The sequence below is a fragment of the Somniosus microcephalus genome, chromosome 24 (genome assembly GCF_052327205.1).
Source record: "Somniosus microcephalus isolate GS21.2 chromosome 24, FLI_Smic_1.0, whole genome shotgun sequence".
NCBI classification, from domain to species: Eukaryota; Metazoa; Chordata; class Chondrichthyes; order Squaliformes; family Somniosidae; genus Somniosus; species Somniosus microcephalus.
In genome coordinates, this window is record NC_141010.1 from 50375404 (window position 1) to 50390266 (window position 14863).

General features: G+C 43.6%; 1 protein-coding gene across 7 annotated transcripts in view; it reads left to right on the top strand.

Moving 5' to 3' along the window:
• tanc2a (tetratricopeptide repeat, ankyrin repeat and coiled-coil containing 2a) overlaps window positions 1-14863 on the top strand; it is a 1096529-nt gene that overhangs the window by 745192 nt on the left and 336474 nt on the right. For all 7 annotated transcript variants that reach the window (XM_085966617.1, XM_085966618.1, XM_085966619.1 and 4 more), the window contains one exon: window positions 3328-3591. In XM_085966617.1, coding sequence (XP_085822743.1) covers window positions 3328-3591 — 264 coding nt within the window. The remainder of the gene's footprint in view (window positions 1-3327; window positions 3592-14863) is intronic.

The window sequence follows — 14863 nt, forward strand, 5'->3', positions numbered from 1 at the left end:
GTTTTGGGGGAACAAAGATGATGGCTTCAGTCTTCCCAATGTTTAACTGGAGGAAATTGCAGCTCATTTACTGGATATCAGACAAACAGTTTGACAATACAGAGGCAGTGGAGTTATGAGACAGGTGGTAGTGCTGGGAGTTGTCAGCTTACATGTGGAAGCTTACCCCATGTCTGCAGATGATGTCACCAAGAGACAGCATGTGGACGAGGAAGAGAAGGGGGCCTTTGATTAGGGTCGTTTCAGTGCTATGCCAGTAACAAAACCTGTTTGAGAGAGATTTAATTATGGAGTAGTGGGAGAGATGGGCACAGATTTTGGGAGGCGATAACAAGTTCAAGAACTTTGGAGAAGAAAGGGAGGTTGGAGATGGGGTATTAGATGCAAGGTCAGAGGGGCTGAGGGTGATGTTTTTGAGGAGTGGGTAATGATGGCAGTTGTGAAAGGAAGTGGGACAGTACCTAAAGAGAGGGAATCATTTACAATGTCAGCTAGCATAAGGACAGGAAGGGAAGTTGGGGAGGTTAGCAGTTTAGTGTGAATGAGGTTAGGGGAGTGCGAATGAGGTTAGGGGAGTGCGAATGAGGTTAGGGGAGTGCGAATGAGGTTAGGGGAGTGCGAATGAGGTTAGGGGAGTGTGAGGTGGGTCTCATGAATAGGATGAGATAGGAGAGAAAATAGAGAAGTACTAGGGATCAGCAGTAGGGCAGGGGGTGGGTTTGCCTTGGTGGGTAAGGCGAAGGTGGAACTGCAGCAGAGGCAGCTGAACTGATGGCCTTAATCTTAGTGACAAAAAAAAATCAAGAGTTCTTCACATTTGTTGGAGGGGCCAAGCCAGAGGGATTAAAAGAGATGCCTGGTAGTGAATAAAAGAAGTCAGGAAAATCTTTGTTTTCCAGCATGATTCTGGGGTAGTGGATGGTTGTGGTAGATAGCTCCTTATGTGGGCTAGCCAAACATGGTGATAGATGGCTAAATAAAGTCTGTGCTCTTTGAACGTGAGGGAGCGAAGATGAGGGCCATACAAGGGGTATCAACTAGGATGGGAGAGAGTAAAGGTTTTGCTCAAGACAAGGGCATCAAAGGTGTACAGGGGAGTGGTTGAACAGATGAGAAACACGGCTGCAGAAGTATTGTGGCGAATAGAAGACCAAAGGCTTGGGAGTTGGGATTTAGAAAGTCCAGTTGTAATTGACTTGGGGAAATAATCTAACCAGGCAGTCCCAGCTGGTCAGAAAGGCGGAGGCAGAGACAGAGACATCCCAGGAAGGAGCCATAGCAGTATTAGTATCAAACTTCCTCAAGTTAGGAGCTGCCAAACAAAAAGATCATAGCCACACCCAAGCAAGTCAACAATAACTCCCCAGCACTGGTCACTATACAAGAAGCTTTTACACTTGGGGGTTCCACCTTAATACACCATAAAGTCCAACCAGTTGAGTGTTACAAATTGTTTTCCTCAACACCAACTCTTGAGGGCTTTAACACATGCAGCAGTTGGTGCCAGTAAACTCACCAAAAAGGCATCTGCACCACTAGACACTGGGGCGTATATACCATTTTGGTGAAGGTAGTAGTTTGGATACACCAGCCCTGCTTCAGGGTCAGAGAGGAATAGAAAGTTAGAGATGGGCACTAGTTGGAGACAATAGAGCGGTCCCGGGTGGGTTTTTTGAGGTGGTGGTTGCTGAAGTGTGTCTCATCAGCTCTGCGCTCATGTCTCCCACAATTCCCTGTTCAAACCCCTTCAGCCGAATTTCCACCTGCCCAAAGCACTGAAACCACCCTGCTGAAAGTCACCAGGTTTCAGCAAAATTGTTCCTTCATTTTATCTGCTGCCATGCCCGTCAGAGATGGAGAATCATTTCCAAGTAATGATGTTAATTGACTTCTAAGCTGCTGTGTTACCTGTTCTGAACATTTTTGGAAATCTAGTCAGTCAATTATTTGTTTCCCATGATTCACAGGTTTTGGGTAAACCAATGACTAAGCATTGGATGGTAGAGTGAATTGTCCATTGCTGTGATCTTGAGGAAAAGAAACTCAAGGTCTGGTCATTGCTCTACGCAGTGCATCTCACAATTGGGTTTGATTCATGGTATTTACAAGTCTACCATGAGGAGTAGTCCATATATTTGCCAAGCATGGGGCGACTGCGCACAATAATGTCTTTGACAGATCTGCTGTGACAAAGGTGTTTACTCTACTCTACAGGAGACTATCTCTTCCTGAATTCTGCATAACTTTGACAAATATAGTCAATTAAGAAAGATGGATCACCTACCTTGTGGGTTATTTTCATTCTTTGAATAAGTTGCATTCTCATGCATCATAATCCTTCCTGACTGTGACACAACTTCTATGGTTCTGCGGTACACTACATTTATAGATTCGCAGAAAACTGTTCAGTATGATTGATGAGTGGACTAAGACAAAAGTTCCCTTATCAATTACAGAAGTCCTCTATCTCCAGGCACAAAGATATTGGGAAGAAATTTACAAGGCCCACCATGACTGGCAACATATTGGAAATAGTTCACTTACTGTATAGAAATTGGGTCAACCTAGGCTCCCTAGCATTTTCTTGCTGCCTTTTGCTGAGAAGGGGAAGGAACAATTGAGTCCCAGCTTGACAAACATTTTACAGCTAGGCCGGCCATGAGTGCAGGCCTAGAGGCACATGAATTTTAAGTTGCCCGAAGAAAGAACTTGTATTTAAGTCGGACCTTTCATGACCGTGGGACATCCCAAAGCAATTCACAGTCAATCAAATACCTTTGAAGTGCAGTCAATGGTGTAATGTATGGAAATGCAGCAGCTAATTTGTGCACAGCAAGGCCTCACAACAGCATTGAAATAAAGGAGCAGATAATCTGATTTTAATAATGTTGGTTGAGGGATAAATGTTGACCAGGACACCAGGAGCACACCCCTGCTCTTCGAAAAGTGCCATGGGATCTATCGGAGAGTGCCGAAATCGGTTTAACATCTCATCCAAAAGGTGACACCTCCAACAGTGCAGCACTCCCTCAGTACTGCACTGAAGTGTCAGCCTGGTTTATGTTCTCAAGTCTCTGGAGTGGGACTTGAACCCACGACCCTCTGACTCGGAGGCGAGGGTGCAACTACTGAGCCACGGTGGGTTGCAAGCTGGTATTCTAATAAGAAACTAGAGCAACGGTGGAAGATTTAAATAGTCCTGAGTACTAAAAACTGGATCCACAACCACATTTAGTATTTACATATTGTGTTCGTTTAGAAAACTGTGCAAATTAATTTGAACAGCTGGCTCAAAACAAATTGTTTCATTTTTTTCCCAATCTGCAGCAACTTTGACAAGCTATTCAGAAAATGTGGAACGTACTAAGTATGGCGGGGAAAGTAGTAAGGAATCAAGCTCCAGAGCAAACCTTAAACCATGGCATGCTCAAAAATCTGCCATGGATTCCTGCCTGTATCGAGTGGATGAAAATATATCTGGCTCCACATTCAGCTTGAATAAATTCCCAGAAAGAAACTTGGAGACCGCCTCATCTCAGTCTGTCCACTCCATCCCTCTTTACCTAATGCCTCGACCAAATTCTGTAGCAGGTAAGAATATAGATTTGGTGTTTGTAATAACTCATTAATTTTCCTGAATAAAATACCAGTTGTGATGATTATTCATTTATTGTGACTATTAGTACTATTACTGTTGGCACTTCATTGACTAAAGTCCAGGAATGTGTGTGATTTTATGAGGTAGCACTCCCAGCACAGAGCCTTGCCTTCCAGGAGCATGACGAGAATCCGGATGCATGTACTTTTACTTGTAAAATTGTCCCCATAGACTTCTATTCAATATTCACTGTGTGGGATGCACATTTCACAGACAGTTCCCCTCTTCTCACCTTTCTCCCAATTTATTATTTATTTTCTTGCACCTTTTTTTTAAGATACTCCACAATCGCCAACCTGTAGCATTTCCAGGCTAAGAGGCAATTGAAATAGGTAGGCTCTGCTTTTGATCGTCTGTACCTGGGTACTAGAGGATGCACAAGCGTGGCCTGAAATGTGTCTCATCTTTTCGTGTCTCCCTTTTAAACATCTGGCTGAGATTGAGAGTCCGTGTGTGGGGAATCATTGAGAGAGAACACACATTCTACTGCCAAAGTACTGTGCCATCGTGCTGCTTTATCACATTCCAATTACTAGCGTTTGATTTATGTTATGTTGCCACTTCCACACTCTAAGCTCACCATGCAATATCTTTAAAAATATCTATATTCCGAATATGTTTACAGTAACAGCTAGCAATTTAATAATTTAAGACTAACTCGGTTGATTTATGATGTCCTGAAAACTGAGCTGAGTTGTGACTTTGCAGCTTTGCTAACTGTCTGTTACCTTTATGGCAATGAATGATTACCTCAATGCCAGTAAGTATTGTACTTTTGTGTATATGATCAAAGATGAAAATGTGTTGATCTGATGATGTACTTTAAGGTTTGGGTCATGTCTATTTAAAGATTGTTGGAAAACAAATTGTTGATTGATGTGTAATTTTAGAATGGAGTGTGGTTCATGGGAATAAAGTGTAGCCTTTCTGCAGCTACACAAGATGCTGAATAAGTTATTATACAACCTATTGGATGTTTCCCCACAGGTATTCGCTTATGAATTTTTAATGTCATTTTCTATGTATTTGTGATAGGAACTCAATTCATATTTCAGTTAATTGGGTTCCATTGTTTCATATTCAACAGCGTCATGTGTAATTTAGGTTTTACTAGAATGCTGTCATTTAGGACATGGTGTTGCATTTTACGATGTACTGCCTAACAACACAATTACAGGCCTTTCAAATATACCTGTTTGAACATTGAAGTTAGTTAAACATTAATGAAAATAACAAACTTTGAACTAATATACAATATATATAAAAAGTGTGTATGATATATATATATACAATACAATAACTTGCCAGCTTTTGAGTTATAGATCCTTTTTAATAACCGCATTAATAACTTGTTTTAAATTGATCTATATTGTTAGTCGACATAACTATCAAAATTGCAAATGCACAATGAATTGATAAACTTCAATTTTAAACTTTTATTTAATTATTTCCCTTTGGGCGCTCTAAATATTCAATTCTCCTAAAATTGCAGAGGTTTATTTTGCAATCCCCCTTTCTTTATAGTTTCCTGGCTTGCTTACCCATTCTTTCTGGAGTGGTTAAAGTTGCAGGGAAAACGTTTTTCTCCTTGACTGCTTGTGCTTGGGTTCCAGGTGGAAGATATTAATCAAAGTACTGCTCCTTTAATCAGACAACAACCAACCAGCTAGTTTGGCTATAGTGTGCCACCTAAAACCTTTTCGAGGTTACACAGCAACAACAGTCTGAAAGAGAGGTTTCCTTGGAGACTTTATGGGGTCCGGAGTCAATGTTGTGGACTCCCAGGGCCACTCCTTCCCAACTGTACACCACTGTGCTGGTGGGACAGGACATACCCAGGGATGGGAGTTTGGGACATTGGCTTGTCTGTGGGACAGCTCTCCCAATTTTGGCACAAGTCCCCAGATGTTGGTGAGGAGGACTTGGCAGGGTTGACTGGGCTGGGTGTGCCGTTGTCTTATCGGTAGCCAGTGCTGAGGTCGATGCCGGGTGGTCCGTCCGGTTTTATTATTCTTGTTTCTCGTAGCGCTCTTTTACAACTGAGTGGCTTGTTAGGCCATTTCAGAGGGCGGTTAAGAGTCAACCACATTGCTGTGGGTCTGGAGTCATATATAGGCCAGACCAGGTAAGGACTGCAGATTTCCTTCCCTAAAGCACATTTGTGAACCAGGTGGTTTTTACGACAATCTGATAGTTTATGGTCACCATTACTGATGCTAGCTTTTTATTCCAGATTTAGTTAATTAACTGAATTTAAATTCCCCAGCTGCCGTGGTGGGATTTGAACTCGCGTCTCCAGATAGTTAGTCCAGGCCTCTGGTTACTAGCCCAGTGACATAACCACTATGCTACCGTTCCCGACAAGCACATTCCTTCCACGTGCCTGCACATTTTTTTTTACTTTAGATCTGAAAAACTATAGCAACATTATTGTTTTTGAAGTCTAAAACAGCCGAGTATTTGCATTCTTGGCACGTTTAATACCTTAAGAACTGATGAACTTCATAAAAACTTTGTTTTGACAATTTAAGTATTTCCCATACTTTTTTCTATAAAAATACTTCAGGAAATAAACCTAGCAGATCCCAGCGCTTGTACAGCAGCCCTTAATTTATACAGCAGAGGGCAAATCTGACAGTTCATAATATTGCATTAATTTTGCGAGTGATGTGCAATAATAGTCTCCAATGTGTTTAATACTACTGTCAATACTGGTGTCACTGTTTATTGTGACTGAATAAGTCAAATTCCATTTTTCAAGCATGATATTCTGGTAGCTGACTGGTGTTTGGCGATCACATTACACAATTCTGCCCATTTTGCCAATAAAGGCTCAATCCAGTGGTCTTCGTCATAATCCACCTCACCTCAGACTCCAGATTGCATAAAGTTCATTTCAGATCACTTTCCAACTTCAGGGTTCTGCTCGATTTGTCTCAATTGATTACATCTGGATGTTCTCTATCACCCACTTTAATTTACCAGTGAAGTAGTGGTACATGGGAAACAGCTGTTGCCTGACTAATTGCATTTCTGTTGTTCCAGTGCTGTGCAGTTATCAGCCACAAACTCTTTAATCAGCAAGAATCTGTTTCTTGTTTTTAGGTCTGTGTGGGGGAGGGGGTAAAACTACCTGCTTTCATCTCTTGGTTTAATCCATTATAAGTGACGTGTACTTTTGTCTACAATTTTATCGCAGTTCTTGTTTTAGTCCCTGCTTGCACCATCTAATTCTGTTATTTTTCTCTTTAAGGCAGTTGCCTACATTAAACTGCTGTAAATTGCAACTGTTTTGAAGATGTATTTGATGCATTTAGTTTTGGCCCACAACAGACTCTCACCAGCTTTCGGCCTTTCCATGCTATACATTATTCCCCATCAAAAATGTGTGCCTGTGCTAAAATCTTTTTTTACCTAGTGTAATCTGGAGCGATTCACCTGCATATTTTTCTAACTCTCGTTTGTGTCTCCCTGCGACGACATGGCCAAAACTAGGAAAGCTGCCTCTGTGGATTGGCAAATACGAAATCACAACTGACTTTATTTTTAAAGAAACACGGTGGCATAGTGGTTAGCACTGTTGCCTCAGCACCAGGGACCCGGGTTCAAATCTGGCCTCGGGCAACTGTCTGTGTGGAGTTTGCACATTCTCCCTGTGTCTGTGTGGGTTTCTTCCGGGTGCTCCGGTTTCCTCCCACAGTCCAAAGATGTGCGGGTTAGGTTGATTTGGCTATGATAAATTGACCCTTAGTGTTAGGGGATTAAATACGTGGGGTTACGGGGATAGGGTGGGATATGTGTCGGTGCAGGCTCGATGGGCCGAAATGGCCTCTATCTGCACTGTAGATTCTGTGATTCTGTGATTATAGACTCCCTTTATAGACTTAAACATCCTTAAATTGTAGAGTGTGAAAGGTGCTGTTCACACACTTTATTTTCACTTTGGGAAGCAATAAACTGATTTGTGTTTGACAATGACAGTCATCTTGTGTGGCAGTAACTGAGATCAGCTTGCAGTACTCCTGAATCTCTCATAAACATAGGCCTGGATTTTACAGGGCCGATGACGGCGTATGCCATCGTAAGTCCTCAGAATGGCTCCGCAAGTTCCGGGTTTGCGCATGCGCAAAAACCCGGAACTTGCGATCTGTCAAGTTTCTCCAAGATCGTCCTCATGCGCCCCAAAAACACTTTCGCTGGGGCAGTTGGGCTATTTGCCCACCTACCGCCCAGCGAATGCCCACGAAACCCTTACGCCTGGTAAAAGCGTGTGGGTTAAGCAGCGTAAGGGTTAAAATAAATGTTAAATGAAATTTTTTTAAATGATTAAAGCATACATAAACATTTAAAATTAGTTCATGTAAATTTTGGGCCAAATTAAAACATTTCTATTATTTTTTCAAAAAAATTAAGTTTTATTTTAAATGCTTAATCAAAGGGACTTTTAATTAATTTTGAACATGGGAATATTTATTTTTATTAGAATTGTGTTAATTATTTATTCATTTGGGGATTTCTCATAAGCTTATGGGGATTCCGTTCATAAATGGAATCCCCCTTTCTAATTGGTTGGCCTGGCCCACGTGATCCCAATGACACTTCCGAATGGCCTCCATCCCTGGGATCCGTGGGCCTTTACACAGGCGTATGCCTGGAGGCCCAGGTCCCGAAGCTCTGGAGACACGAGGTACTTTCGGATTTGTTTTCGGGTCGGAGGCATACTCCGTAGGTGCGCCTCCAACCGCAAATTTCAGCCCATTAAGATCGTCCTGTAGTTTTGCAGGGAAAGTGTATATACCTGACAGATCATTTGGGAGAATCTTGGATGACTTATGCGGGCTTATTGCCTCCTGATGTTGCAACCTAACCTCCCGACTGTTTTAGAAAGGGTAATGGGGTAATGGGGTAATGCAGATGTAAGTTTTGTTCTGCAACAGCAAGAACTGGCACAAGGGGTCTGGTAACCTAATGGTTGTAGCAGGAAAATTGTAGGGTGTAAAAATGCCAAAGCTACAATCAAAGACCATTTTTTGAAAATGAAATAACCAAGATGAAGGGACAAGAGCCATAGTACAAAACACCACCGAGGTTTAGAAAAGAAGTTGAGACAAACCAGAAAGTAGTGATTAGATCACACCAAGCTTAGCTTTTAAAAGTCTAAACGTTGTAAAAGGAAGGCTAGACTTGAGGAATGCCGAGATCTCCACAGTTTGTGTTACTGGAATAGAAGGAGTTTCGAGCAGGAGAGTTAGCTCATCTTGGGTGGCACAGCTGCTGAAGGGCAACAATTGGCTTTAGCATATTGTAGTAGGGAAGTGAAAAAACATAGCCCACTTTCCCCCTCCTCATCAATATCCAGTGATACCTGTTGGAAAGTGAGCAATGTGTGGGATGAGGACAGACTTTCATAGAATCTACAGCATCGAACAGGTCTCTCACTCTAATTACCACTTCACACCCTGATCATATATTCCTATGTTCCTGCTCCCTCATGTATGCATCAAGCCTGAATGCATCAGTTATCTTTTTCAACCACTCCATGTGGCAACGAATTTCACATTCTCTTCATTCTCACTGTAATGACCTTAAAGAGCTGTTCACCGTCCCATTTCCCTAACCTTTCCCCATATGCTTTTTATTTTTTTTTTTCAAATATGTATCCACTTTTAAAAGTTATCATAGATTGTGCTTCCACCACCATTTCTGGTCCTAACCACTCTGTTTAAAAAGAAATTCTCCGAATATATCCTTTTGCTCTTTTGGTGGTGATCTTAAATTTATGCCCTCTAGTTACCAATTCACCAATTTTTCCTGATTTAACTCATCAAAAACCCTCATACTTTTGAACATTTCTATCATCTCCTTTTAACCTTTGTTCTCGCAAACAGAGCACCAGTTTCTCTCGTCTCTCCTCATAACTAAAGCCCGTCATATCTGGTATCATCATAGTGAATCTATTCTGCATTCTCCCCATGGCTTTGATGTCTTTCCTAAAGTTAAGTGGCCAAAACTGCTCATAGAATTCTAAGCATATACGTTTAGCATTATTCTATGCACCTGTTGATAATACCTAGAACCCCATACTCTCTGCTTTCCATCCTTATCACACAGAATCACAGAAACCCCACAGTGCAGATAGAGGCCATTTCGGCCCATCGAGCCTGCACCGACACATATCCCACCCGATCCCCGTAATCCCTACACCAACACATATCCCACCCTATCCCTGTAACCCCACGCATTTAATCCCCCTAACACTAAGGGTCAATTTATCATAGCCAATCAACCTAACCTGCACATCTTTGGACTGTGGGAGGAAACCGGAGCACCCGGAGGAAACCCACGCAAACACTTATCTATGTAGCCTCCCACTTTTAAAGATTTTTGTATCTAAATCCTTGAATCTCTCCATACTTCCCATGGAGTTTAATTATTTTGTATATATTTCCTCACTTTTTATTTTTCCTCCCAAAATGTATCGCCACTCATTTCTTGCACTAAACATTTTCTGGCATATATGTGCCCAATCAACTATCCTATGTCCCTTTGAAGTCGCATACTGTTCCCTTTGCATTATTGGCAAAGTTTAATATTGTGTCTCCATGCCCAAGACCAGATCATTTATATATTGAGGAAATATTTCTGGAAATGGCAGGAGTGATGAGTGAAAGGGACTTATCAACCCAAAATGTAGTGCAACTTTGAAAACTTTATCATAACGTTTTAGCTACATAACTTAGTGTAAAAGGGAAGAGTGAAGGTGGTGCAATGGTATGGAAGTCGGACATGGGGGTCGATTTTCATTCAGCAGTCGGGAAGGAGGCGGGACTGCAACTTTCGGGTTTTAGTCCCACCTACATAAACGTTCAGCCAATCCACGCAATTTTCCCTTGATTGACCTTGTTAAGCCCGCCCAGCGGGCTCAGCAGGCCAATTAAGGGCCACCCGGCAACAGGTGACGTCACAGACTGAAATTTCATCTGTCAAGAGGTCTTGACAGATGAAATATCAGTGTTTCACAGCTGTTTGAAGCTGTCAAACACTGACAGTCTGACTTCTAACCTGAGTCCTTCTACACAGACTCAGTTAGAACTCTCACCGGCAATGAAAGCTGAAGGCTGTCACTTTTGACAGATCGCAGCCATTCTGCTTTCAGTGCTGGCTGAGTGATGGACTCCCGACGCCTAGAGGAAGAAAGGCTGTTAAGGTAAGTACAGGTACTTTAAACTTCTTTACACACTTTAGACACACCAAACACACTTTGCACTCATGCACCCATCACTCACCTGAACACCGACATCGCGACCCCTCCAAGTCCTTCAACCTGACGGCCCGCCTGCTCTAACCTGGCGTGGTTTGGAGCCGTCGGGAATCCCACACGACACCCCTCAAAATAGGGATTAGGCTAGTTAATTGGCACTAATCCCTTCCCTTGGCGGGTCCCAGTGCGGGGCGGGTACCCACCTCCTGTGAAACTTACGTGGAGGCGGATTTTGGGCGGGATGGTGTCGGGACCTCCAAATTCGGGATTTCCCCCCCCCACGCGCCTGAAACCCCGCCTGACGGCTCCAGGGAAATCGACCCCTTGGTGATTATTCACTATTCTGCCTGACTCGGAAGCAACTAGTAAGGCCCACTTGCTAGCTGCGACACATGGAGCCAGCCTTCTGCACCAATTATCTCATCGGACAATAACAAAATACTGCGGATGCTGGAAATCCGAAATAACAACAGAAAACGCTGGAAAAGCTCAGCAGGCCAGGCAGCATCTGTGGAGAGAGAAACAGAGTTGACGTTTCAGGTCAAAGACCTTTCGTCAGAACTGGAAAAAGCTGGAAATAGAAAGCAAGTTTAGGGGCTGGGAAAAGGGGGAGGGGATGAAAGAACAAAAGGGAAGGTCAGTGATAGGATAGAAAGCAGGACCATCCTTGTGTTTACAAGGATGCATTAGGATTGTTTGTTGTTAAAAGTACAGTTAAACAAGTGCAGAGTTTGTGATAACAAAATAGCCACTGGATTGTATCAGTGCATTTCGGAAATTAATTCTTTTGCTTTTTAGCAGTCCTGATCAACCTTGTGATTTAACATCAAACAACTGTTGTTTTCATACAAATGGCAACATTCATAATATTTGTTCAGCTGTTCGAAGATCTATGCTTGATAGGTATTTGCAGTGACACTGCATACAGATGGTTTCCATGTGCCCAGTGTTTTCCACATTTCTATCTAATAGTTTTGTAAATGGAAGGTGAATTTGAATCTAAAATACTGTGATGAATTTAGCATTTTTGTAGTGCATCAAGTGACACAAAATCACTGGGGGAGAAAAGAGCAAATATTAAATGGAAACTAAAAGAAAATCAGATTTACGTTTTTTTAAATCAAAATAAACTGCTTATATAAGTCATTGAAACGACTTGCTCAAAGTCTAAGGGGAAAAATTGAGTCGCGTCCACTTTGGGGCGCTAACTTGAGTAGCGCCCCAAAAAAATTAGCACCCCAGCAGCCGAAATTGAATGGTAGCACCCCAAGAGGGAAGCGAGGCGCTACTGGAAGCGCCCCACCTCTCTCTTGGGGCAGTGCGGCACATCGCGCCGCAGTACTGCAGGCCTTCCTCCCTTTCTTAAAGGGGAGGGGCCTTGTGCAGCGTGACCCGGGGCCCAGCTGGGCCACCAGGGATTGGAGTGCCGGCAAAAGAGCCTGGCACTCGAGAAGTGCCGGTCTCACGGAGCTCAGCCGGCACTCCGCGGGGGGCGGGTCAGGAGGCCGGGGACAGCAGCGGGGGCAGGTGCTGGCAGGCGGCCAGCAACAAAAATGGCCACCCAGCACTTCGCCTTTAATTAGCGCCGCCCTGGCCGCAGGTAGGCCCCCCTGACCCCATCGGACTTAGCATCTGGCGGTAAGTCGGGGTGCTACTTAAGATCGCGGCCAGGGCGCTGCGCACGGTGATGATGTCATCGCTGGCGGCGCAGCACCGCGGGGCGCTAGCGGTTACCACCGCTGCCAACCTCCCGCTGAATTTCGCGGGAGGCGTTGGCAGCATCACGCCCGGGCGCTAGTTGCTTTGCGCCCCGTTAGTGCCCCCTTAGGGCGCTAACGGGAGGTGCAAAGCAACTGAATTTTTCTACATTGACTGCTCCTGGCTTGTATCCTGTGTTGAACGCTGTGTTGAAGTGGCTGTCATTTCATGTCTCGCACAGTGCTATGCACCCTGCTTTGACTGCCTTTTCCCCTGGCTTTATCTAACGCCAGCAATCCATAAAAAATGTGAAAAATCTCTGAGAGTAGCTCATGATTTTTGTGGCATGCTTACATGAAGTAGTGATCCTAAACCCCAATTTATACATCCTAGTCAGTGTTTTAGGATTAAATATTTCATGCAAACATTTCATTTTCTCTCCTTCATAACACTTTCGTATTCCTATGTACACATGGATAAGATAATTGTATTATACTGTATGATGTGTGTGTAAACATGTCTCATCTACTCTACACACCACTGGTACAGGAATGGCCTGGCTGGGAGAAATCATGTAAAGAGATGCCTTTCTTTTAAATTTTATAATGTCACAACATCAGAGTTGTCCTCCACATGACCATCCCTGCTCCCATGCCCAGCCCTACAGTGTCATTTCCCCCCCCCCCCCCCCCCCCGTTCTAGTGAAACAAACTCTCATACATTTTCATTTTTTTTAAGTTTCTGATTTCTTGTTTAAAGTGTTGACTGCTTTTTGTAATTAGATGTGACATGACCAAAAAACATTCCTTTTTTTGTCATAAATACATCATGGTGTTGGTTTATTTTTGTTAAAAATCAAGTTTACTCTGAGAAAATGACCATCTTTTTTGATGCTGAGTAGAGACATTGAGAAATTTCCCCTGGCCAAGTATTTGAAGGGCAGGAGAACGGTGGGGCTAAACCATCTCATACAAAGGGAAGCATATATATGTTTGATTGGCGGCTCTTTTTTGCGTTCGATACACCAATTTAAATTCTTTCTATGTTGCTGTTATTTTTTTCGGCCTGTTCAATTGAGCAGTCCATCTGAAAGCACTGGAGAGAGATCAAATCAATCAAATCAAATCAAATCAACTTTTATTGTCATTGTTAGTGCACAAGTGCAGTACAACGAAATGTAGGCTTGTGGCTCCCGAGAGTGTACATTTAGATTAAGACATTTAAACATTCAACATACATTTGGCTTGTAATACATTAACATAAACATAACCATAATAAAGTGCATTGGCAGGTGTGCAGGCTTTAGAGTTTATTTGTGGAGTTCAGTAGGATGACAGCCCTGGGAAAGAAGCTGTTCCTAAATCTGGTCGTACGGGTGCGAATGCATCTGTAGCGTCTCCCAGATGGCAGGAGGGCGAACAGGCTGTGGCTGGGGTGGGTAGGGTCTTTGATGATGGACCGTGACCTCTGTAAACAGCGTTTCTGGTATATGTGCTCTATGGTCGGTAGCCGGGTGCCGGTAATGCGTTGGGCAGTTTTGACTACCCGCTGCAGGGCTTTCCGGTCATAGTAGCTACAGCTGCTATACCATACTGTGATACAGTTTGTCAGGATGCTCTCTATTGTGCAGCGGTAAAAGTTAGAGAGGATCAGGGGTGACAGGTTACATCCCTTCAGCCTTCTTAAGAAATATAGGCGCTGCTGGGCCTTCTTCACCAGAGAGGAGGCATTGAGGGACCAGGAGAGGTCTTCTGTGATGTGGACTCCGAGGAACTTAAAGCTGTCCACCCTTTCCACCACAGCCCCATTGATGTGGATGGGGGTGTGACTTCCGCCTTTTAGACTTCCTGAAGTCCACAATGATTTCTTTGGTTTTCTTGATGTTAAGGGCCAGGTTGTTATTGGCGCACCACTTCACGAGATGCTGGACCTCCTCCCTGTAGGCTGACTCATCGTTGTTAGTGATCTGACCTACTACCGTGGTATCATCCACAAACTTGATGATGGTGTTGGAACCATGAACAGCCACACAGTCGTGGGTGAAGAGGGAGTAGAGGAGGGGGCTCAGCACACATCCTTGTGGGGCCCCCGTGTTCAGGGTCGGGGGGGGGTGGAGGTGTGGTTACCTAATTTGACAGACTGGGGTCTGTTTGTTAGGAAGTCCAGGGTCCAGTTGCAGAGGGAAGTGTTCAGGCCAAGAGTTTGGAGTTTGGTGGCCAGGTGGTTGGGGACGATAGTGTTGAATG